Source organism: Neopelma chrysocephalum, unplaced genomic scaffold, assembly GCF_003984885.1.
Source record: "Neopelma chrysocephalum unplaced genomic scaffold, ASM398488v2 Primary Assembly neopelma1_142, whole genome shotgun sequence".
Classification (NCBI taxonomy): domain Eukaryota; kingdom Metazoa; phylum Chordata; class Aves; order Passeriformes; family Pipridae; genus Neopelma; species Neopelma chrysocephalum.
Genome location: NW_020897804.1, coordinates 2,078,635 through 2,105,232, shown reverse-complemented (window position 1 = coordinate 2,105,232; position 26,598 = coordinate 2,078,635). Strand labels below are relative to the sequence as shown.

Below are 26,598 nucleotides of genomic sequence, written 5' to 3'. Positions count from 1 at the left end.
CGGGAGTATCCTTGTGTTACATTTCTACTACAAATAAGAACAACCTACTGTAGGTCATGCAAAGTCTTGGAAAGCGAATGCTTACTCTGAACCAAACTGTTCTCTAATAGGGAACTGCAGTGATTAATGTAGTAACCTCTTTCCTAATGGAGCCCAAAAGGAGTGTGTCCCCTGGGGACACTTTCTTGCATGCAAAAGATTAGAGTGAGGAAAATGGAGACCTTGATATAATTGATTAGAAGTTATATGCTTGAAAGATTTGTAATCAAACACAAATGTGATACGTACCAAACAGAGCACTGATTCGCGTTTCCTGTTTTACCTTCAACTTGTATAATCTGATTGCTGGTGAAATTATGCCTTTGATTAATGGAAAAGCAATCAGGGTTATCATAACTACCTGAAAGAACTTCTCATGGAGTTTTTCAAGATAAAAGATTCAGATTAATTAAGTGTACAACACTGGAATGTTTTTTAAAATTCCCATTTCTGTGAAGTAATAGACCTTCCTGTCCAAATTGCTTGTGCTGTCACTGTAGTGGAAGCAACATGATGGGAGCAGCTTAGCATTTACTGGAAGCTTTTCCCAAATCATTCAGCAGGCTGCAGACTACTCCCATATATGTGTCCTTAATGGCCATCAGTAGCAGTTTTGATAGGACTGTCCCATAAAGGTGTGGAACAAGTAGGACAGGAGACCTCCAAGGCTGGTTGATCTCACCCAGGAATGAAGCCTGGGTGAGAGGAATTTAACCAACTTAGTCAGACAGGGCTTTATCACTAAATGAAAATTTACACGGAATTTCTCTTGGCGTTCCTTGTAGTCCCAGTGGAAGTAATGTTCAAAAGTAGTCTTTTGTGGGCAGAAGTATGTAGGAGTCCTATTAGGTTTCCTAAACTGTTGGTGTACTATATATACATATTTTAGTAGCCAATATGCATGCTTTCTCAAAGGTAACTTTTTCTTTAATGAATTCCTGAAGGAAAAAAATGTAAACTTAAAAAATCAAGTGCTGAAGGGTGATCTCTTGGTTGTAGTTTAACTTGTAGACCCCTGGTGGTCTAGTGGTTAGGATGCAGCGCTCTCACCGCCGCGGCCCGAGTTCGATTCCCGGTCAGGGATACTCCCCCGGGCAGATGGAGCTCGTCAGCCCCGTAAGGCCATCCATCTATGAGAAGGTCACTCTAAACAAACCTATGTCCTGAGGACCTCACTGCCATTGTCCAAGCTTGCTTGGCCCCGGCAGATGAACCTTAGGATTAAAGGGTGGCCTCAGTTCAGCGCAAGATGTGTCTCACCTAAAAAATCCATTGCGCAGGCTGGAAAGGTAAAAGACCTTTCCCCAAATCTTCGTTCACGAAGACTGGCCATACAATACAAGTTTAACTTGTAGCTTTCCTTTTGTAGGGACGCATTTGTCTTTGCTTTCTGTTCTCCCTGGACTGTTTCCATCAGTGCTTGCCACAGCCAAAGCAGGATAGGTAAAACTGGTAACAGAAAAGAAACTACAGTATTTATGTCCTGTCATTTTTTCATAATCTTTGAAGTGTTAGGTCCTTGCTGAGAGGCCTTAAATAAGGGCTTTGATACAAGAACTCAAGTTCAGTTAATGACCTCTATTCTCCTGGAACTGAGGTGTGCTTTGGGGGCGCATCAGATGAAATCATCAGTCTCTCTAAACTCTAGAGGACCTGACTGTTTTAAACACAGAAATTCTGATGACTTGATATTTGCCATCCAGGTGCCGTACGAAACACTGAACAAACGATTCCGGGCTGCACAGAAGAACATTGACCGGGAGACCAGCCACGTCACCATGGTGGTGGCAGAGCTGGAGAAGACACTGAGCAGTTGTCCTGCTGTGGACTCAGTCGTCAGTCTCCTGGATGGAGTGGTTGAAAAGCTCAGCGTTCTGAAACGCAAGGTAAGTGCTGTTCTACCTTCACTGCTTGGTCTTTGCAGAGTGAACAGAAACCAGTTTTCTGCAGTGCTGTCTGCTCGGGTTCTCTTCTCCAGATAACAGGTGTAACTGGCACTTCAAATGGAGGCCTTGGAATGCACAGTGAAATCTTGCTTTGCTGTGCTTGTGAAACGTGACTCGGTGTTCCACAACTAAGCATAACAAACCTCTGAGAGGTAAAATTAATATGTATTTTTAGTCCTGAAAAGGAATTTTACTACCCACAAAAAGAAATAGTACCATAATTAATTGATTTGCATGAGTTCCTGCTTGTCTAATGGAAGGCTTTGTGCCAGTAGCATTAATTGATCACTCAAAGAGCAAAACAGGTAGAAGATGAAGTTGAAAAATGTTTGACCTCCAGTGCAGGAATAGATGTGTGCAGTGTTGAGGCTTCTTTGCAGAAGAAAGTGCAAGTTGTCCTGGATTGTTACTTGAAATTTTTTTTTATAAGCACTAAACTTGTAAGCTGAAAGATTCCTAGGGAATATTAAGAGCATTTTAAACAAAATTTGGCAAGATAACGTGCTTCTAGCTGTTGAGCTTGAACAAAATACAGCCAGCCTTTATTTCATGCCTTTACCACATCTTTCTTAGAAAAAGATGTATATGTTCTTAGAAGAAGAAGTATAAGCCATCCTTATTTTGGATGGGAATATTATTCATCCTGAGAGTCATCAGAACACTTACTTGAAACAAGTCTTGCAGAAAAATGAAAATAGCTCTGTCGCCTGACTTTAAAGCAGTGCTTCTCCAAAAATAAACAGATGAAACACAGTAGCAGAGTCATTTCATTAAAACTTAAATGAAATAACCAACAGATATAAATCTTGAGACAGTATTAAGTGAAGCATCAAAATACCTTGGAGCTTTGTAACATGAAAATAACACTGTCGTGTATGTTGATTTGGGGTTTTCTGCTTGAATAAGTCAGCTGGGTTGAAAAGCTCTTCTGCAAAAGACTTCATAAATTAATTGCTCTTTTCGTCTTTGGATTGTGAGGCTTAAAGAGGTCTTGAAGGATATGGGGTTTTTTTCACTTCTCCATTACTTACAGAAAGAAATAAGTGCTATTTCTGAGAGAAGTGTTGGGTTTTGCTTGTAGGTGTGTAGTCATGATGTGGAGGAGTAAAAGTTATTTACTTGTTAAATCTTTGCTGACTGTGGGGGTGTGTCTGAAGGCATTGCTTAATGTTTTGGGTGCAAAGCTCCATTTTTATGTAATTGCTCATTTGTTTTTGATTGCCTGAAAGACTGTGGAGAATCTTGTAGCTGCTCAGAAATAACAAAAGGCCAAAAAAAAAATTTGTTTAACAGTAAAAGTCTTCTGAAATACAGAGGTCTTGTTTCTGTTCCAAACCCTTCACTCTCAACTGTCTTCTCTGTAATCTCTGCCCCAAGCAAAATGATTGTTTTCTTTAGGGCCTTTGGACCCTGTGGGATCTCTGTTTCCTCCTGTGCTTAGACAAGGATCTGATGAACTGCTGAGATGGCCATAATAGAATTAGATGGTTCCTTTATTTAACACCTTACTGACTCTTAAAAGAGAAGTTTTCAACACAGCAGGTTTCTTGGGTTCTGAAAACGATCCTGGGGAAACCTAGGCCTTTGTGTTTTTCCCTTTGTATCCTGTTAGTATGCTTGTTCCCTCAAGTTCTATTAATGTCCAGCAGGGTAGGTCCAGATAGACTTGGTTCAGAGAGTTTTGAAAAGGATCTGTAGCCTTTCTGAATGTGCTAGAAGGATCAAAAACCCAGCAAGAGCTGTATAAGTCCAGATACAAACCTATATAAGCAGAGCCCTTTGGAATGAGAAAGGGTCTAACCTTTGTGCCTGGCTGGCTTGAATTCTCTTAGTTGTATTCAGAATATTTCTCAAGGTTACCTTCACATCTGGTAACACTTCAGACATCTAAAAAGTGAAAGTGAGCTTTGGCTTGAGTTACTCTTTGCTTGCTGAATGGGAAAAGACTCAGTTTATAACTTAAGTACTTATCTCCAAACTGTATGTTACAAAATAAAGCTAAATTCAGTAATAGAACTCAGACTTCAGTAATAAAAATAACTCAAGGTACAAATGTTTACATGGATTTTAGTAAAAGACTTATGTATAGTGACTAAGGTTTTAGATACTTGAGTTGGGTATCAAGGGCCAGATCAGAGTTAGGCTTAATTGGGCCAAATTTTTGGTGGGAGTTTCTTGCACAAGTTTTCTCTTATTTCACTTTGCTTTTCAAACACTGATCCTTCCAGAAAAAGTGTCTATATAGGCAGGCATGGTAAACACAACTAGAACCAACCTGTGCTGCCAGGGCTGGAGCTGTTATCCAAGGATGACACTATAGCCTGAATAACTTGAGTGCTGGGAAGGCAGCTGTGTCAGCACAGAGTGCAGGGGGGCTGCCAAAAGCCTGCCAGGTGATTTGGGCTGTGCTGGGCTGGCAAACCTGCCTGGACCTTCCTGGGCAGTTCTTCAAACCCAAGCCAGCGAGTTTAAAGTCACCACCACAAGGCAACCCAACCTGAAACTGCATCACTGGTGATAGATTCCAGGTGGGAAAGGTACTAACCATCCTCTGCTGGTTTGCCTTTACCTTAGCAAGCATATAAAGGTACTGCCAGCTTTCTGGAGTTCTTGTAGCCTGGCATGACCCCGAGTTGTCACGTGCTGTGTACTGAGTCAGCAAGCTTGGAGTGACGAGGTGTCTGTCGTAAAATTGCCTGGAAAAGTAGGCAGCATAACCATTCAGCCATGTAACTTTAAGGCTGAAGGGAAGCAAGTATGAGCTGAGTGCTTGTTTTTTAATAAGAAAAAATAATTGTGGAGATGTATTGGGGTGTGTGTTTCATGCTGGATATTCCAATATGTTGGTTTAAAAAAGTCATTCCTCTGGGCAAATGTGTTTTCCTAAGTAAGGCTCCCTAACAGTGGATTCATGCTTCCACAGCAGCAGAGTTAAATAAAATAGTGCCAACTTTAACAAAACTGATGATTTTTGGAAAACTGCTCTTAGGTCCTTGAATTACAGGTGCCAGGAGGCCAACTGTTTGTATAATTTTCATTATTGCATGACTGATTAAAATGGCTCCAGTGTATCAGAAGTAATGTGGGTTTACTCTGCATCACTCCTCAGTAGAACTAATTCAGCAGGACAGCTGCTGGAGGAAGGAGCCATACATAGGTTAAAGGTGGAAATTTTGCTTTCAAATGCTTGAACTAGGTGACTGCAAACCCCCACAAAGCACTTTGCAGGCTATTACAGCAATTGCTGCTGCAGGTGATACTTCGCTGGTTTTGGACAAATTGCAAATTAAGCAGAAAAATGTATATATTCATAATGTCAAATAAGTCAAAACCTATTTCTGTGCAAGAATGTCTCAGAACTGGACCAGCCATGCTCAAACTTATGCAATGCCATAGGAAATGTATTTCTAAATGAAAGAACACTGCTGGCAGTAACTGTATAGAGTGCTATGTAAAGGGTGCTTACAAACAATTACCCAGGAGATTGAAAATGCGTCCCTCTTCACTGTTAATTTTTACTTTTCAGGCCGTTGAATCAATCCAGGCTGAAGATGAAAGTGCAAAGCTCTGCAAACGCAGGATTGAGCACCTGAAGGAACACAGTAGTGACCAGCCAGCTGCTGCAAACATGTGGAAGAAGAAGCGCATGGATCGGATGATGGTGGAGCACCTCCTACGCTGTGGCTACTACAACACAGCTGTAAAACTAGCGAGGCAAAGCGGCATCGAGGTGGGCAGCAGTGTGAACTAACTAACAAAATGGTGGTAAAGAGCAACTTGGCAAATAGAAAAAAAGCTGCTTTTAGCCTTGTAGCAGTTATTTTTATGTATTAGTATGTTTATCTGTTAATCTTTTTAGGCTTGAGTTTGTTCGCCTTACTCGACATAAATTGTATTTTAATGTATTAAATAAGTAAAAATTAAAGGCATAGTTTTTAGTCACAAATTAAATGCTCTTAGACGAACACCTGCCCTCTTAAAACTCAGATTAATTCTCAAATGTCATACAGAATTTCTTGTTAGAGGCCTCTAGGCTGCTGATTAAGAAGTTGGTGGAGCTTCCCATCTGTCTAGCCACACTCAGATGATATGTGTAGGTGACCAGACTGAACAGAACAGCATATGCTGATTGCAGGAGCAACTGTTCTATTGTTCTACTGTTCTACTATTTAATGCATTGAGAGGAAAGCTGACTTTTACTTGGGAAAATAAATTTTGATACAATTCGGGTTTTCTAGTAGCCAGTTTATCTTGTATGGTCCGTAGAAAGGTTTTGCTGCTTTGCTTATTTCACCATTCCATGATATTTGCTTTCCTTTCCCCTAGTTGGTTTTGCTTTGGTCTCACAGTGGGTTATGAAGTCTTTGGAATTTGTAAACTTTGGTGCAGAGCAGTGAATCCACACTGTGGTCCTCTGACAGCCATGGGGACACTGAAACACATTCTTTAAGAATTTGCTGTTTATTTAAAGAAATCAAGTTCTGCTAATTTTAGGTAGCATTTGCTATTTGATCCTGAACTATTTTTGAATCTTAAGTTCTTTTGATATTCCTGATTCCAGAAGGGATGCAACTCTGTCTATAAAGATGCTGAGAATTGAGTTGTATTATGTGACTTCCATACTTCACCTTCCTTAGGTGGCATAGTGAACAGCTCTCTAAGCCTGTTGAGGGGAAAGAGATTTTTGTTGCTGATGTTAAATGAGAGCATATGCACTTGTTCTTTGTCTTGTAACATGAGTGTATCTGTCACATGTCTCTGTTATTCCTTGGCTGCTTTACTGGTCTGATCCTGTTCAACCAGCAGCGATTTCAGTACAAGCCAAATAGGAAACAGCACGTAGAGATTGAATAGAAGTGAGAGGGGAAGTAGGTTACAAAGTATTAATAGAAAATAGTCCTGAAGAAATCAACTGTAAGAGGCTGCTGTGCCTCACTAAAGATACAGCCCATGCATGAGAGTCAAAAGACCAAGGCAGTTATGCTGGGATAACTGCAGCTGACTGGTCAGCAGCTCCTCCACTTCTGGTAAGTGTTTCCCTGTGTTTTGAGCAGGAGCTCATCTCTGCTGAATCATCATGTTACTGTACCTACTAGGTCTGCTGAAAAAGCACTATGGAAATATTTTCACTTTCAAAGCAAGTTCTGTTACGCCTGATTAAGTAACACTCACCTTTGGTTCAGACACGAGCATGGAAGTCGGTCATGATACACTACAAGATCGTGTGGTACAAAGCGTTGCACTTGTGAAGCTTTAAAGCTTTTCATTCTGTTTGCTGAACAGGAAATTTTATGTTAAAACAAAGATAGTTTTAAATAAGATTATTTACCTTATGGCTTCAAGCCTAAGAGTTTTTATTTGCATAATATCGAAGTAACTGGAATAACATAGAACATAGTTGCACGTTGAATGCACTGAGGCCATATTTCTTCTAGTTTGCTCAAATTATGCATTTTAGTCATCATTAAAATTTGTTTTGGCATAATGAGGATCAGGCTTCCCTCAGTCTTTCTTACTGTGTGGTGATCCTCTTTATGAACAGCTTTTACAGCGTCAGATACTGGGATTTGGTCATTATACAGAATTTGGGGTTTGTTTTTGTTCCTTTCTTGCTGAAGAATATGAGAACTGAAATGTTCTCTAATGTTTAATAATGTAACTTTGCTGTAGAGATTACAAAATGCCATGGTATTCTCTCATCCAAAGGAATCTTTATTTACTCTGGTCTCACCTGTAATTTTGATCAATGTCCCCACCACCAGTCTTGTCTCAATATCTCAAGACAATATCGTTGTCACTGGGTAGACCCAGCTTGTCCAGCAGCCAGAGGTGAGGCTGGTGGACAAGTTGAGCATCGCCCAGCAATGCACTCCTGTGGCAAAGACAACTCAGCAGCAGTTTGAGTTACCTTGGGATGAGCATCACCAGCAGCAGAAGGGGGGTGATCCAGCCCCTCTACTCAACACTGGTTAGACCCACCTGAGGAGCTCTGTCTAGTTCTGGGCTCTGTAGCAGACACATGGGGTGTGGAGTCTCCCTGTTCTTGGTGATGCTCAAACCCAGATAACAGTAACCTGTTGTGGGTGACCCCCCCACACCTTGAGCAGGGGGACTGCACAACTTCCAGAGGTCCCAACTTCATCCATTCTGTGATTCTGTTCCTGTGGTTTCAGGCCAAATGGCCAAAGTGCCCTCTGGCACTGTTTGGAAAGGCTGAAGGAAGCGGCTCTTTCCATTTCAGTTGTGGCTCGGGGATCCCAGGCTAAACATCTCTCAGGAGCTGCTAGACCAGTCTTGGGAGCAAGTCTCAGCCTGCTGGTTTTAAGTTTCCTGCATGGCTTGTGAATGTGAAGAGACCTGCAGACTGCTGAGGTGCCTCATAAGTGGAAGCAGTTCAGAAAAGACTCTGCTTCAGTGACCAAAAGCAAACTATTAAATCATCCCTATGTTTGAGTAAACTGTCTGCTGTGTATTATTGGCAAAGACTGGCTGTGCACCATAGTGTCCAATTCTAATAGTTTTTGATGGGCTGTGACAAATTTTATGCTATTTTCTAAATTAATTACCTTCATAGGGATGATAGGCTATGAAAGCTTGTAATAGAATGGTTATAAACCAGGAAGCAAACAGAAGGGGAAGAAATTCTGGATGTGAAAAATTGCAGGGAAGTTTAAATATCAAAGTTACGAAGTAGCTCAAGTAAGGAATAACTTGGAGCATGCAGCATTTATACAGCATAATGTTATGGCAATATAAGAAATAAATTCCAAACATGTAATGTGTGTATTATGTCTTTAAAGAAAAGTAATGCTGCTTGGGAAAGTAAACCAAAATGTGAGTAATATTAAAATAAGAGCTGAGAGTCAAGGACAGAAATGTCATGATTGTTCCTAAGTAAATATGGGGTGAAGGGGATTCTATTGTGGACTTTTTTCTTGTTGTCTTCGGGCTCCCTATTGATGTGCAAAACAGTTTGGATTGAAGGTACAAACTAGATGTTAAGTTTTTGTTATTGCATACAAATAAGCTCATCAGTATCAGCTTGTTACACTTAATAATGATCTTATTTTGATTCTGTTATGACCTTGGAATGCCACACCAATATAAAAATGCATATTTTCATCTGCAGATTCATATTTTCAGCTAGCTGGCAAGGTTGTTTGTTAACTTCACCTCTGCTGTTCCATGTTCTGCTGCACTAAATGCTACCTCATTTCTGTGCCATTAATTGATATGCAAATCTAGTTTTGGAAGTGTGTTCCAGTAGGAAATTGGTTGCTGTTTGTAGATAAGTTTTATAATTAGGTTAAGTATGTAGTGCTTTGTTTGCTGTTTCTAGAGATGGTGGGTTTTAAAATTTCATGGTTTTTCTCTAGCCCCTTTCAGGAAGAAAAAAACATGTCAAGTGTCCTTATGTTCTTTCCTTAATTATGTTTAGCTGTAGTGGTTTTTGCCTGTAGGATTGAAAACAAACCCAGATTCTGAAGCTGCCAGTCTCTTATATGCTGTAAATCCTCTTTCTGTCTTTGCTTAGTTTATTTTGGTAAAAGAATATATCTCCTTGCCTTAATGCTCGTGCTGTACAAAAGCTGTACAAGTGGCAATGTTTTTTTCCGTGAAGAATAACATAAATTCAAACTGAGTTTGTGTGTTGGAGTAGGGAGCAAGTGATTTAGAAATCTATAAACCAGAGAGGGACAGAAGAACTGCCACCCTGGGCAGGGTGGGCAGTGGAACTGTAAGGTTGCAGTTGAACACTTGAGTTGAAATAACTCTCTTAAAATAGCTTAAAACTGGTTAATTTGACCTTGCACTGGGGATTATGCAAATCAGTCAAAGTTCTGCACATTAATGTTCTTAGGTCAGCAATTAAGTAGGTGCTTCATCCTTCAAAGATACCAAACTAGCCCTTTGCATTGATATCACAGCGTGCCTTTTGCTTTGAGAATTGGGGGAATTTGACTATTCCATTGACTTCAAAAGTGTTGTCTGGGCATCTGACCCTTGCAAACATTGATCTGTATTAGAAGGGCTTCTTTATACTTCAAGGAATATTGAACCAATTGCCAGCAGTCCCAAAAAGATAAGTTTTCTTGAAGTGGGAGTTCAGATGTCCGGTTTTTGCCAATGGTTTCCTTCTGGAGCAGAAATTCCATATCTGTGGTGATGGCTATTCCCTGGACAGTATCAAAACAGGGCAAATATTACAAAGCCATTCTGAAAATATTTCATTATCTTTCAAAGTAGTAAATACCTTTATAAGAAAATGAATTGAGTTTAAATGAAAGGAATAGTAGGCACTGGAAAAGCTGACTGTCTTCTGTTCTTCCCTCTCTCCAATTTGGTCCAGTTCCTCTCTTCTACTGCAGCTTCTGTTTTTGTAAATTGGAACCAGTTTTGAAGGGATTAGCCTAACTAAAAAAGATCCCTGCAGCAAATTCAGGTGTGCTACACTGTCTTAATTTTGTTATAGAAAGCCATGAAATCTTATCTGATGTCCTGTGGGATAAGAGAAACATGAATTCCTAAAGTCAAGCTTCATGGCTTTTAGCTAAGTACCTCATCTCCTCTTTGTCCTGTTCTACATCAGTGTTCCTTTTTTCAGCCCCAAAGTTAAATGTTCTTTCCTTGCTTTGTAAAAGTATTTCTCAGCACTGTGATACAGACCCTTCAGCTGAGACCTCAGTAAAGTATTGCTGAAGAATTTCTGTCTGTTATGGGGCAAGATCTTACTAAACTGCCATTTTTGTAGTAATCCATTCCCTGAATAACTGTTTCTACTTGATGACTCTCTCAAAAAGTGGGAGATGGAAAATGACCTGCACATTTGAGCATCAGAAACAGGAGCAGTATTATGTCTTAACTCAAAAAGTTAAGTCGAAGAAACACCTCTCTTAACAATCATACCAGTGTACCCTTAGAAATCTACCCTGTTAAGACACATAGTCCAAGAATGGCTTGTAGCAAGCACACAAATGTGTTGAAGTAATTCATCAAAACAAGTTTATATTTATAACAATTCAATTTTAAATATATTCAGCATAATGCTTGAATATATTCTTTGCTCCACTGTCATGCAGAACGTAGCCACGCTGACTTTCCAAATACAGGATGAATGGCAAAAGGTGTCTTTTGTCAGGAGCTGTTTGTGTCCCTCTCCTGTGACTTGCTGTTCCCACACTAGAGATGTTAAAGGAAAACTACATATGAAGGAGCTCCTGGATGGGTGTGAATGATATAAAGGTGCCAGGATGTTAACTTGTGCTGCTTGGAGCTACCTCACAGTACCAGGCTGTAGAAGGGAAATGGGAAACTCCTTTAGATGTGTTTTGGCTGTTCCTAGCGTAGGCATGGCAACTCTGACTAGATTGGTATAATGAATGTCTGGGTGTGTTCATCTGAATTTCAAAGTGCTGTAATTCCTGCACAGCCTTACATCTGCAGTTTGTCTCAAGCATCTTGAGGAATTAGAATTTATGTAAATGTGAAATAGTCAAGATCGAAGCAGAATAACAAACTTTCTCATTACAAATCATTTGACACTTCAAAAGCCGACAACTTGAAGTGTGCTGTGATGTTGAACATCATATTTTTTCAGTCCTTTTAGGCAAAGTGGGTTACCTGTAGTGTATCATAACTGAGCTAATTTATTACAAAATACTTAGTCTGGAAGGCTGGTGATGCAAGGAAAATTCTTGAATTGAAATTTTATCTGAACAGAGAATCCTTTTATCATCTGGAGATTGCCCAGGTATAGAAGAGGTTTGGTTTCAGTTATGCCTCTTCTTACTGTGTCTTCTTCCTGCCAGACATTCCTTCGAAGTGTGAATATTACTTCACATTTAACACTTTCTCTTACCACTACATTGGATGATGGCAGGGTTACTGTTTTGTCAGAGAATGTGTGTAGCTGCTGAGACAGACTGATCCTGTGTGGACCAAAGCTGCAGGGCTTGTGCTCCTCTGGCAAAGGATTGGGTGCCTTTCCTGTGCTAGAAGAGGCTGTGACAGAAAATGAGGCATTTTTTTTCTGCCCAATGATGCATCTTAAGCTCTAGAGGCTTTGTCACACTATTCCAGCGTAGTCATTTATTACTGTACTTAGCGGGGTATAATGTGCTGCTGGAGAAGGTGCAGCCATTTGCTGAGCTACAGAAATTGCTGAGGCAGGAGCAGGGGATGCATTGGGAAAACAGCTTGCTAATAACCCACCTCGGTGCTTGCTCCAACTGTCAGGCTCTACCAACCAGCTCATGTGCATGAGCAAGAGGAGGAGGATGAAACATTGCATTTTATTTGGCTCTGGAGTAGTCAATACCAGAATACCCATAGTTTTGGTGACCACACCTTTGGAAAGCTGTTGGAAAAACTGGAGGGAGAAGATGACTAGAAAAATGTAAGGGATGAGTGCTTTTGACAGGTATGGGAGCAGAAGCCCCATACTAAGGAGTTTTGTAATCCAGTGCAAAAAGATTTAGGGAAGAAACAGTACACAGAATAAGAAGTCAGAAAAATGAAGTTTGAAGTTGGGCATGAGGTTAGAACATGATTTAATCACTAGAACTAATTAACAAAAGAAGTACCAGTATCCTCGAATGTTCTGTAAAGACAATGCTCTTCTGACAGACAAAGTCAGTGTAAGTCACTGGGATCCTTCAAGAATAAGCAGGTAGAACTAAAAGGTCTCTGCTATCCTGAGGTCATGGAAGATGCTCTCATGTGAAAGCTTGGCTGTGTACACCATAGGGTTCTGTGTTTACTTTGTAGACAAAAACTCTTCTGGCTCTTCTGTTGATGAATTTGTGGTTTGGCTGTCTGTCTTTGCTTTTTTCCCAATAACTAGCTCTGCAGCTGGCTTTGAGTAGGACATTCTCTCAATTACTCTGTTTATTTTCTCTCTAATCCTGTTGATGTGTGTAGCATTGTAACACTTAATAGTAGCTTAATGAACTTCAGACAACATTATTTTATGAGCAGAGAGTAAGGAGGTCTCTTAATGTTAATTCCTGCCCCACTTCAGCTGGTCTTCAGTAATTGTGGTGTTGCTGTATTATCACCACCTATGCCATTATTTTCTTAATAATTTGTGTTTTTCTTCGATGTCAATGCAGTTTATACATACCCTGTGTTGACTTGGAAGGAACTGTTATTCCAGCAGCCTTTTATTCCTGCCCATATACAGAGGCAGAGGAATTGGATGGTGGTCTCAGTTTATGTTACTGCCATCAAAACCTCCTGCATTGTCCCACTTTTCACCTGCACCTCACTTTTCCTTTCTGCACGTTTTCAGGTAGGCAGTGTTACTGTGGTGTGTTCAGCCTTCCTGCTCCTGCAACTGATGCCTCTTTCACTATTTCCCCCCCTGTGGAAATGCAGTGACCTCTTCTTCCCCTGTTGTCTTACTTTGCAGCTCCCTGTGTTTGCCTTCTCCCTCAGTTGTGTAACAATAATCGTGTCATCGAGATGATCCCTGGATTTGCTGTGTGTTCATCACAGAGGAAATTTTAACAAATGCATATATTAATAGAGAGGACTAAATTGACCTTTTTGTTTGTAACTGTTCATTATTGCATTTCTATTTCACTTCTACAGAACTAAATTATACTGAAGGTAGTGTTGGAAGTGGAGAGTGTGTGTGTAATCATTGAAAGATTAACACAGGTTTGGGGTTTTTTTGAAGTTATTTCAGTGGTCTAAGTGTTTATTGTATTTCATATACAAGTAGTTTACCGTGCTGCTGAATGCTGAAGTGCATCAGCAAAGCCTTTTTTATGAGGGTAGTGCTCTTATGCATGTAATGTGTATAGATAGATAGTCAATCTTATTAAAACTGTCACTGGTACACACTCTTGGCAATGAGCCACTGATAGCTGGGGGCATACTGGCCTATTTTCAATTTCATATTGATGTTAGTAAGCAATTAAAAATAAACAATTTACACTTTCTAAAAAAATACATAAACAGCATCTTATGATATTACCAATCACTTATTTTATACAACAAATAGCCTATTTTATGACTTGTTTTTTTCCACCTAGGAAAATTTCTTTTCTATAAAATGCTACCTTTTCTCACTGAATCAGATCTTTTATTCTATCTTATTTAAGCCTAACTTTTCTTTTTTTTGGTGAATTAATCTTGTTTTGAGGATAGCTTATGGTAGATTTGAAAATATCAAGTCTTGTGTGTTTTAGTACTCACTTCTGTTTGGTTTTGAGCCCTGCTAAAGATTCACATTTCATATGTGAAATATTCTGGGGTTTATATTAATACATAGATGTTCATATGAATTATAAGGGATTTTATCACACATTGCTTCTGACAGCTCTCCAGACTTGTGGCTGGAGATCTCATAAAATAAAAGTACTTCAGCTCATATGCAGAGTGGAGACTGATGGAGAGGAATGACTTGACCTGACTGCTCCAAATTTTAAAATGTTACATAAATTAAAACCCTCACATGAACACTACAGAAATTTCAAGCAATTTTTGACATATGATCTAATGTTGCTATTTTTGTTGTATCTGGTGCTGAAAACTCTGAGCAGTTTTCTTGATGAATTTAGAGCCCCACATCTAGACCTGTTTTTTTCTAATTCTCTACTGAATTGTCTGAATTGTGCACAGCCTTAAAGTTACAACCTTTGCTTTAAATTCAGTTTAAATGTCCATTTTGATATATGGTTGCCAGTTCTCATTTGGTTCACAACTTTGTAACAGACGTAGCTGTGTAATTTTAAATTCATTTGAAGCCAGTTAAACCAAATTACCCTGCTGCCTTTACATGTACCTTCTCTTTATTTTGCAGCTATTATTCTTCATAACCTTCACTGTATTTTGGTGAATCACTTTTTCTTCTTTTCTGTAGCACAACCATGTGAATTCATGAAGTTCTGGGCCCATTTTTGTTGTTCTCTTAGTTTTGGTGTTTGAAACCAGTGTTCATGTCTACTGCAGCCTTTCCCTCCAGTGGGGGCAGGTATTGGAGTCTCCTGAAAACAAGATGCTGCTAAGGAGGGCAACCTGGCAACCTGGAGTGAGATCCCCTGGGAATTCTGCCCCTGTCAACTCCTGCTCACACTGACCAGAGAGTCCAAAAGCTGTTCAGGGGAGGGGACGTGGATGTGCATAAACGTGCTGGGGATGTTCTTACTAAGAACCCATCTGAGAAAATGGAGATGCCATACAGGGATAGTTTGTGTGTTGGCCTGGAGTATATATCTGGTAATCATCCTCGTAGAGGAATCCTCATTCTTCATAGTGTTTTATACCTAAATAATTGGAGTTCTGTGCAGAATCATAGGGTTGGTAACCTCCCTCCCTGGAGGCACTTGCAGCTTAAAAAGAAGTGGTGATATTTTAAAAGCTATATATATGTAAATCAGGCAGAGCACAGGGTGATGGATAGCTGTATTCTTGTTTAAATAACTATCTCTGTTTTCACTAAAGTGTCTTCAGCCTTCATGTGCAGTTTTCTCTAATAATAAATGTCTTTCTCTGTAGTTTTCACCATTGCAATGAAATTAAATAGTTTTTTTATGATCAAGTTCATCCAGTGTTGAAATGGTTACCCTTCTTGATACCTGGTTAGTGACTGTTGTATAGAAGGTAATGTTAGTTCAGTTTAGTCCAATAGTGGTTTTTTAGGCAGAAATGATAAAATCCAGGTGATACTTCCTGGCGTGTACTGTGTTCCCCCTCTTGAGTGTTTGGGTAATTGTCAGTAATACTCAATGGAGAGAGTTCTCCTCCTCAGTACAACTGTAGAAGCTTCACTGAATGAAAGTTTCATATTGATCAGTCTTCCTGCCCAACATCAGATATTGTGTATTTGTAAGCAAGTTAAGGCAAGGTGATTTAGGCAAAGTTGTGGCAATGCAGAGGAGGCTGGATAGTCTGTGCTAAAAGCTCTGGTTTGATAACAACACTGAAATAATATCTGTGCAGGGCAGGGTTCTCCTGCAGTACTGGCAGTAAAGCATTGCAACCACAGTTACAGCATGAAAGCTGAAAGTGTGAAATGAAGGCTAGTGCTGTTAAGGAGGGTAATTAAAGAGTTTAGAACTGCTTTTTAGTTTATGTACCAGTCAGAAAACGTTTGCCATGGTGCTGAATGCTGTGTCATTTGGAGGGGGAGTGTGTGGCAACAGATTTCTTGCTTCAGCTTTTTCTGCACCTGCAAAATCAGTGGCAACATTTCCCTAAAATTGTGTATTTACATTCACTCAATTTTATATGTAAATTAATTATATAAGAGAGGCTTTTTGTAGCAGCATAATGAATCTTAATCATGTTTTGGGAGCTGGGAAGGACAATGTTTCTGTATGGTCTGCAGCCTGTACAACTCTGAATTGCAGAATACTTTCAGAAAACTATTCAGGATTGAGGCTAATGGGGATTTTTCTGACTGGAACTTGAGATGGCTGTTACAGCTGCTAATGCTCTTACCTGGTTCCCATCCTTCCAAGATGAGGTACACAACAAGTACTCCAGGCTGGCCTGTGTAGAAGAGCTGGGCTGGTTTTGATTAATCCTCTGATACTCCTTTCTTCTGTTTCCTTAGTCCTACTAAGGAAGAAGCACCAAGAGTAGGCACTACCAAAAAAAAAAAGGAAAATATGATTAGATTAAATAAAACTTGTGTGACATGAACACAGGTGGGTTTTTTAAAGGTTTGTTGCCTAACTGTGTCTTAGTATTTTTGTTCTATCAGTCTACATGATTAAGACTTCTAACTACTTCTAATCGAATGCAAAAGCTATTTCTGTCTCTGCAAAAGGATTTCTTAATGCCTTTTTTTATATTGTTCCTTAACTTTCTATCCAGTCAACAGAGAAGAAAATCCTCTTTATTGGTGCAATTCAAATGTAATTGTTAGTTGTGAAAGAAACTCTTTTAATTAAAAATGTTCTCCTCTGTTTTCTGGATACATACTGTCTATTTAATAGAGACGGCTGCCAAGCTCTGACTTCTTTTGCCAACCGCGAATCTAATTAGCATTTCTGTTAAATAGAACCTTTTTTCATCTTAAATTTTCAAAAGGAATGTAGGAATTCTCTTTTTATCTAAGAGTTTTGTCTGCCTCAGCAGCAACTGCAATCTTTTTGCTCTTAGTTGAGGGCTGCTCTACTAACACCTGATTGATAAATGCAGATAGCTGGGATTCTCTTACGAGCTCGTGGTCTTTAAAAAAATGCTGCCTTATGCTTCTTTAAAGAAATATTACCTTTTTTTGTAATGAAGCTTAAACTATAAAAAGCTAACAAATGAGATTAAACCAGTGATTTGTTTCTGCTTAGCAGATCCAGTCTTTCTTTTAATGTAGAATAAAATGCTTTTGTTTTAATTTGGTGTAAAAGCAAATGCTGTTCGTTAAGAGGACACATGGCTCAAATAAGCTTGAGGAGATATATGGTTGTCTTATTGTTTTTAACTTAAATTGGATTCTCTTTCCATGCAGCAGCTGTATGAAAAAATATGCAAGCAAGATAATGAATATGGTTGCATTATATGTCACACAGATGAGTTAATGGGCAAGAGATTGTTATGTGGCCACCTTACCATGCACAGGGGAGTAATGCACTTCTTTTTTCCACTTGAGCATATCCTCAGAAAAACTTCAGACTACCAAAAAGTTTACTCTCATGGTCTTGTAGGAAAATTTAAAGAAGAAACTTTTATGGAATAGGTTGGCATTCTTTCAGTCCATTTGCCAACATATGGATAAAATAGATTAATTTTTTTAATCTCTAAAGGGATGGGAGGAGTCAGTGAAAGTCCAATTTTAATTTTGTTCTGTAAACTTTTAACTACCTGAGCTCTGGCCTCAGTCTGACTTACCTGGATTTGGTACCACTAGAGCTGCATGAGGCCCTTTATTCTTTCAATGGTAAATGGTTTTGTTGCTATGGTCATACAATCTGTAAAATATAGTTGCATGTTAATATTTTGGTTTTAAAATTCAAGTCATGAGAGACTTATTAAAAGCTCAACTTGTGCTGCACTTTAGAAAACCTTGTGGTTTGTTTGTGTTTCTGTAAATAACCTTTCTGATAACCCTAACAGGGCCTGGTCCACCCTTCCAATAGTATTAGACTTCCTGTATTTATAAGGAAAAACTGGCTAATGAAATGCAAGATTTGAATGTGATATGGCTGATGCTACTTCTTGTTTTCAGTTTTGTCTCATGGAAGGTAGAACTTCTGAGAATATTCAGCTGTTCTGACAGCTGAAAATGCCTCGTATTTCTGAGAGTGGTTTTGTTCACCAGGGCTACTGCAATATTTGTGATATTCAGCATTTTGGTTGTATAATCTTCAGCATTTTCCTGTGAAGTCTGCATTAAAAAAAATTGCTCAAAATTAGAGAGCATATTAATCAAATACTTTGTAGTAGATGTCTGTTTGTGTTGAATTATGGTTTCCCACAGTGTATTTTCTTCAGCAAAGAATGAGCTGTCACAGCATGACATGTTTATGCACTTCTGGTAGTGCCAATTCAGAATGGATCCACTCTGTATCTTTTGGGAACACCTACCTAAGTATTTTTTTCAGCAGAAGTGTATGAGAAAAAAAATATCTTTGGTATACCCTGCTAGATCTTAAACTGTATAGTTTGCCTTGATTGGTGTGAACACGTAGAGCTGCTGGCAATTACAAAGTAGCTCAGGCAGATTGCAGGTCTGCTTTGGGCAGGTTTGATCCTAGATTGCTGTTTTTTCTCAAAAACATCTGCTTGGATTAAGCACTTAAGGAATCTTGTGGCCCACCTGTTACCTGTTTTTTTAATATAGTGACTTTATTTTATCACCTCAGTGTCCTGGTGTTGTAGACAAAGCTGCTGTAAGCAGTTAGAGGTCTGGAGGTTACAGTATTAAGCAAGTGAGAGAAAGTGTGTTGGGGACCTCAGACCATGGTAGTACTTTGCTTAAAACTCAGTAGTTACAGATGGCCAGGTAAAGTTTAGATTCTCCTCTTTTATGTTGTTCTTGCTCACTTTAGCAAATGTTATAACGTTGTCATGGTCCAGTTGATGTAGTAGGACAAGGTTTGAGGAAACCAAGTGCTCCTGTAACTGTGCACTGCACTGCAGTGATTGTGGGTTCTGGCTGCTTTATGTGCTAAAACTCTAGGTGTAATCTTTAATATTTTTCTTTATTTTTTTGTTTAAGTTCTGTTATATAACTGGGCTCAGAGAACTGTTGTCACTGTCAGAATATCTCAGTGTGTGGAAACAGTCTTGAAAATATCCTGTGATGTCTTTTTGTAAAGTACTGTTCTAAAAACCAGAAGTCTTAAGAACAGAGTCTTTTGTATCTCTGTATTCCAGCTCAGTTGAAGAATTGCTGTGTAAAGTATGAGTACAATTTAACGAGACCTCCTTTCCTCTGTTTTTTTCAAGGACTTGGTAAATATTGAGATGTTTTTGACTGCTAAAGAAGTGGAGGAGTCCTTGGAAAGACAAGAGACCATGACTTGCTTGGCTTGGTGTCATGACAACAAATCCAGACTCAGAAAAATGAAGGTATGAAAATGTAACATGTTCATGTTTTGCTAAACTGTTTTCTGAACTACTTGGATGTTGGATGTGGTCAGTATATTTTAAATTACAGGTCTTGAATGAGGTCTTGTATACAAGTAAGGACAGTAAGTATAAAAATCTTCTTAAAAGGCGTGGGTAGCTGGAGCTAAACCAGCTCACACAAGTGTCAAACCTGGAACTGAGTGATAGGTTATCTTACAGATACAAGTGTTGTCTCGACAAATTGTGCTCAAATAAAATAATAGTACTCAGTTGGTCTTAGTGTAATTTACAAACCATCTAAATGTCGAGGTATAAAGTGTCTTGATGCATGTAAACTTAATTTACAACTCTTTGCATCCTGCTGAGACTGTAATTCGGTTTATATGTGAAGGTATCTTAAGAATGATATTAAAGGGATAAATTTCATATGCATTTTTGTCGTAGTATTTTTTGAGTGTTGTATATAAGAAAACAAAAGTTGAGTTAAGAACTAACTCACTGGGAGAAGATACTAGTGAAATATGGGTTTTTTAAAAAAAAAAAGCTGAAATCTAATCAAGTAGTTAACATAGTAAGCCTTCCTCAAGCCATTGAGTACCATGAGCTGCACATGCTGTGTACTTGTTGCTATGCAGTTGGTTTAAATTTCCTTGTCTCTTAAATTATGCACTTCAAAACATGCTGTAGTCTTTTATAGGGCTTGCAGAAATCTGTTTTTAACTGATATTAACCAAAATCCCTGCCTCCCTCAAAGATGTTTGTGGCTTATTTTGTTAAACTAAGCGCTTTCTTTAACCAAAAATGTTTGAGTGCACTTGACAATGAGCAAAGAGTGACGTTCTCTGTCACTCAGGGGCGCCAAAATGAGAACGAACCGAAGATGGGACGCAAAAGTAAATCAGCCAGTGATTACTCTAAAGAAAATGATGATCTTGTTATGGAAACCATTAAAGGAAAACCAGAATTGGTATGTAAACTGCATAACTATACTGCTAAAAAATCCCCCCCCTTGCGTAATCTTAAAATGTTAAGTGATATAAGGAATATAATCTGAAAGTCCTCCTTTTTCATCACCAATCTTCAACAAAGAATTAATAAGGAAAAATCTTCCCCATCCCCTTTTTTGAAAAATAACTACAACAAAATCTATTTCTGCAAGCCCTATGCTGTTTCTTCCTTTTTTTTTTTTTTTCCTGTTTTAATCAAACAAAAACCAAAACTAAGGCTGTGAGGCAGATTTGGAAGAGAGAAATCACTGTGCTTCTTTTTGAAACACAAATAAACATTTCTTCTGCTTCTAGTTGCTTAGCTACTCATCAGTGTTAATGTTCTGAAATCCCAGCCACCACCTTGAAGCAATCCTTATCTAAAATTTAAACTGCTTGGTGGCCTGGCAGAGCAGTCGTGTAATCTTTACAGATGTGAGCCATCTGAGATCGTCTGAAGAGCTGCTGTGGGATTGTTTAAAGGTATAAAAAGTTGGAATGTGCATCATCTGATTGTCTAGGACTCTCCTCTTCTAGTTACACTTGTCTGCAGAACCCATCCGGCCACTGGCTTGCCCCTTCCTTGAAAATTCATTTGTTTGGGACCTGGGTTTTGCTGCTGAAATGTTTTAACAAAACAGGAAGCCCTGGGATGGAGTATCATTAACAGTTAAAAAGCTTGATCAGTATTTTGGTAGAAACAAACTTATGTAAAATTCTAAATAAGCAGTTTGTGTAGAGTTGGATAAACAAGGTATTTTATTAAAATAGTCCTATTGAAAATTCTCGAAGTCCAGAAGAATTTTTTATTTTCTGCTGAATCTGGGCTTGAGTACAGAAAAATGCATTGTTTGAAAATAATTTATTTTCTGTTCCTTAAACAGGTAAATTTTAACATATGACAGAATGCATCATTTTTACATTCAAATGGCTTACATTTTAAATCTTAAATAAGCAATTGTTGCAATGTGTGCATTAGTCATCCTAGGCAGCTAACTGATAGAAATTTGGAGTTGCTCAAATTCCTACTGAAGTCACTGAGGAATTTTGATATTACTGTGCTGATGGACAATAAACAAAAGGCAATTATTCATTAGAAGCATGGGGGAAGAAAAACCATTTGACAAATGGAGCAGGGTAACTCAGGGAATAGAGTTCTTTACAGGATTCAGAGGACTTCAGATTTTCATTGTTTTCTTAAGGTAATAAAAGAGTTGACTGTGTCCCTATAAAGAAGCATAGTGACTTGGTTTTTTTGGGGGGGGAGAATCTTTTTCTTTTTAATTCCACATATTCAAAGTTTTTTTTATAGATTTTGTGAACTGGTGATGGAATTTGATTTAAAGGGACACTGTCAACTTCATTAGGCTTCATATTTTACCTTTTTCCCAAAACAGGTAAATGCCACTTGGTTTTCTTGTTTGAGACTTGTTTCCAGCATGGCTTTTAGATGTTTGTCAAGAAGAGTGGGATAGAAGCTTTAGAAGAAAGGGAGGGAGGGAGGGCATTGCAGCAACTTAAACTCTGTGCTGGTTTTTGTTAATATTGGCGTCTTTCAAAAGCATTCAGAGACTTTTTTCTTCCTTGAAGTCTTCTGGGTAGACCTCTCCTGTCTAAATTATCACAAAGCCCCAAACTGCTGTTGAATCTACTACTTTAAATTGTAATGAAGTACAAAGAAACCACCCTGTTACTCTCACTTGCGTCTCAGGTAACAATGCTTTCAGTCACTAGGAAAAAGTTCATCCCTGCTCAATGCCAAAGTTTTAAAGGATACAAGAGGAGGAGGATTTTGTTTGCTTTTAGGGAATTCTGTGCTGATCTCCTCTGTAGAGTCAGCATTTCAACTTTTTTGCATGAATGCCTAAAAGCAAGCAAACAAGGCTGCATGTTATTAACACTTTCTTTTTTTGTTGTGCACATGTAGTACTTAACATACCATGTGGTGCAGCTTTGGCACCATCTAAGACCCTGTCTTGTCTTTAATCTCAGAGCTGTCTGGAGTTCAGCCTAAGGATTCAGGAGTTCATTGAACTCATTCGACAGAACAAGAGACTGGATGCTGTGAGGTATGAAATTAGGATGTTTTCCAAACAGTTTTCTTAACAAGATGGTATTATGCTTCATTAGAAACATGGGACTACTGTTGTAACACCCAGCAGCCCTGTAAAGCCTGTAAAGGATCTTCCTGGTATTGACATCAGTCTTCAGATTTAAGCTGGGATTGAATTTTTTTTTTTAAGGGCAAAATGTCATTCTACAGATGCACCTTTTTAAAGAGTTAATGTTGTCACTGAAACTGTGCATCTTATTCTTCAAAATCAAGTTTAGAAAATTAATCTGTTTTAAAAAGCAAATGGATTTTCTGGTGGCATACAGTGTAATGTATATATTTACCCTTAACTAATTTTTAAGAGGTACATCTAGCTTCTCATGGGAATTCATTGCAGTTTTGTTCACAAAAAATACTAAAAGGTTAATGAACCTCCATCAAAAGCTTTACCATTTCAATTTTGTCTGCATTCTCTTCTATCTTCATTAAACTTTTTGTTCTGCAAGTTGTGCTGTGGGCCAGGTTCACCCTTTGTATTGATGCCCAATTTATAGTTCTGTATTGTCACGGGTGAACGATGAGCTATGCTGGGCTTTCCCCACCCCCTTCCTCTGGCCCCAAATGAAGAAACCAACTCAATATTTATTTTCACCTCTTCTGAACCAGTTCAGTGGGAACTACAGTGAGAAAGCAACGCTGCTCAGTGTGGTGTGAATCAGTAACAGAACTGGAGTCAGACCTCAGCACTGCCTGACTTCAACCACAACAGCTTTTATGACACCAGCACATGAAGCAATTTATGCCTCTGAGTTAGTGGTCCTGCCTTAAAGTGTTGGAATAATGTTCCAGGGTAACACTGGAAGCCAGTTCTGCTGAAATAAGTGGAATTTTGATACTGGGACAATGGAATGTGTTGATAATTCGATAAGCAGTGATCTTGCCAGCACCACAAAGTACAGCGCAGGTGGCAGAGCTACTGGAACTTGCACATGGACAAGGGGGAGAGAACTCACAGCAGGTTCTGTTTTGTAAGAATATTTAAGCCTAAGGAATGATGACAAGTTTATGGCCTGCCTTGAAGCTTTGCTGATACATTCCGATGATAACACTCTTCTGACGAGTTTTATGTTAAGAAAGTTACAAGTCTTGCTGCCTTTTAACCCATACCAGGCACTCCAGAAATTGAAACCAGCAGGAAGCTTGTATTTGTGGCAAAGCTGCTTTTTGGTCAGAGGAGAACAGAGTTACAGAAAACTAAGTATCATAATGTATGCACAGACTGAAAGTATTCTAGCATATTCCTAAGTCTGAGATGCAGAAGCTCTCCTGCAGGGCAGAGTTTTAGGGTTCTTTTCAGGTTTTATTTCTAATTCCATTAAAATGTATTGCTTGCTTTGAGCTAACTCATCATTCCTACTTTGCCCCCCTTGCACCTAAATTGTCATGGCTTTGGTCCCAACCAATGCAAATGTGCAATCTGATAAACTCCAGCTAATTTTAATGTTAATAATTAAAGACAAAATAAACAAAACCTGCATGCTAGCATTTAGATATGTGCGCTTACCCTTTGATAGAATTCTTAAGTCCTGAGGAATTGTCAGGTACTTCTGAAAAGGATGAAAGAGACTCAACTGTATTATCTGTCTTCTGAAGCCCCTGGTGCTCATTATACCAAATGAATACTGTGCCTTTAGCTTTATTCTCTAAGTTTGTTTCTTTGCCAAATGTGCAGTCATGCATCTTAACAAAGAGTAGTCCATGCTCTAAAAACTATTTTCTTTGAGCTACAGCTTCCTTATGTAGCTTGGAAACCAGAGGGCAGGTACAGAGCTGAAAGAAGGAAATAGGCTGAGAACTGGGACAAAGCAGATAAGGTCATTCTGTATTTTATTGTTACTGGATATTTGTTTCCCTCTGATCCCTTTTCCACATCAGAACTGGTAAAATCTGAAAGTCATCAGCCCTCAAGAGGACACGACACACTTGGTGTGGAATAACTTGTACTGCCATAGCCTCTGAGGTTTAAAACTTAGAGCTCCTGTTCACATGGCAAACAGGCATCCATTATTGCCTCTTGTTAGGGGTGAATGTGTATTCCATATACCTGCTGAAATTCCAGATTGACATGCATTTTATACTCAGCAGTTACAACTTGCCAATCATGGCAATGCTGCTTTGATTTCATAACCAATTGTAAAATAAAAAGGAGCTCCTCTTTCTATATCTTAATTCACTCCTTTTTAACAGAATGAGTTTAGATAATTTTATACATTCAGAATTAAGCATCTCAATGCTTTCCTTCAATAACGTGGCTAAAAAATGTAAGGTTTTACCATTGCATTCTACCTTGTTTCAAAGTAAATAAGTAATGAATAAGGGAATATATTTGGGGAAGGTGCAGCATAAATCTCGTTGCTGTTAGCAAACCCTTGCAACTTGTGCTTTTATTAGCTTGCTTCTGTTAAGTGCCTGCAGCAGGATTCTTTCAGCATTGTGTCCATGGTGCAATAAATAGGTCAGGCATCCATTAGAAAGCGAAGAAAGAGGCTGTTTACCAAGGAGTTTCCTGTATGAGTGGAACTTGGGGAACTGACATTTTGTTGAAACGCAGCTGGTGTTTAAATAAGTTTGAAAGCTTTGCTTGCTGCCTGCTGAGAACCTCTAAAGTGGCACATTGCTTTTAGGTTAAAATTGATGTGAACTTTAAAATTATACATCTTATTTGATAAGTGCTTGAATTTGTGTAGCTTTTTAGAATACGAGTACAAATAGACCTTCCTCTGATAAGGGTACCTTATCAGAGTAGCCTTGAAAGTGCAAGTTTCAAGAATGCACAAAAACTTCCTTGAACAGAAAGAGTAAATCTCTTAAGCTTAAGTACACCACAAAGTTCCTTGACTATCATTAGCCTTTAACTCCCACAGTCTCTTCAGGTTTGGGGTTTTTTTGTGAAGCTCATACCTATTACAGTAACAATGAATGAATGATGACACCAATTTCACACTTTTGGAGCTCTCACTAAATTCATTCTGGGAAATCTGACAGCATTCTGCTACTTTGCTCTTATGGGATGCCAGAGATACACAAAGTTCTCAGCTGAATGCTTAACAAAACACTGTGTGCACTTCTTGTTCTGGGAATATTGAGGATAAAAGGAGTAAATAAGAATAGCTGAAAAGAAAGTAGCTACAGTCTATCACTTCAGTCAACTTCTCTCCCACAAGGATGAGAGACCACAGTTTGTTCCTTTATTTTTATGGTGGGGTGGGGTTGAACAGGCATATGAAAGTAATAATAAAACTATTGAGTACTTTGAGTATAAATTTCACTAGTTGTCATAAGGGTCTGAGATAAAGGCATTCAGGCATTGGTCAAAAAACTGAGTAGAAAGAACAGGTCCTTTCTTGATAACACCGTATGTTGGTGTTAGTTATTGCTGCTGCCCCATAAGTATGTTCATTTTTATATTCAGGCATATGTAGATATATAAGCTGTACATTGCATATGTATATTCTTTTGTAACAATTTAATGTACCCTTACTGAACTGCAAGTCTTCAAGTCTTAGTAAATATTTGCCAAGTACAATATGTCAGCTGTACCTGTGTGGGCTGGAGGGACAAACAATGGACTTTGTCCCCACAGTTTACAGAATTGTTCTGGGATTTGAAAAACAAAATTTTCTGCCTATTACTTTGGTCCATCACAAGAATTTAGTTAGTGGCTTCGGTGATGGTCTGCTGTCAGGATTTAAAAAAATAACTTTTAGGAAAATGTAGCCCCCTGCCCTAACTATACTGACTAGTGGGTGCTAATTGTAATAAAAACATTGCAAAGAAGCATTGTAAGGCTCACATACACCTCCAAGAGCATAAAGAAACTTGCACGGAGATGGGAATAGCTGAATGACAAGGGAAGGAGTGAATAATGGCATGAGGACAAATAAGGTGCTATTTAAATGTTGTGCATTCACAAGTAACTCAAAGTACTGTTTCTTGCTTCCCAATGTAAAAAAGACTTGAATGCTATGAATTAATGAACTGGCTTCTCCTT

At 38.8% G+C, this 26,598-nt stretch overlaps 1 protein-coding gene across 6 annotated transcripts in view; it reads left to right on the top strand.

Annotated features, from left to right (window-relative positions):
- MAEA (macrophage erythroblast attacher) overlaps nucleotides 1-26,598 on the top strand; it is a 50,890-nt gene that overhangs the window by 16,464 nt on the left and 7,828 nt on the right. For 5 of the 6 annotated variants that reach the window (XM_027699869.1, XM_027699870.1, XM_027699866.1 and 2 more), the window contains 5 exons: nucleotides 1,743-1,925; nucleotides 5,512-5,715; nucleotides 19,386-19,508; nucleotides 20,362-20,475; nucleotides 22,487-22,563. In XM_027699869.1, coding sequence (XP_027555670.1) covers nucleotides 1,818-1,925; nucleotides 5,512-5,715; nucleotides 19,386-19,508; nucleotides 20,362-20,475; nucleotides 22,487-22,563 — 626 coding nt within the window. In that variant the 5' untranslated portion in view covers nucleotides 1,743-1,817. The remainder of the gene's footprint in view (nucleotides 1-1,742; nucleotides 1,926-5,511; nucleotides 5,716-19,385; nucleotides 19,509-20,361; nucleotides 20,476-22,486; nucleotides 22,564-26,598) is intronic. The other variant, XM_027699867.1, reaches the window with a different exon arrangement.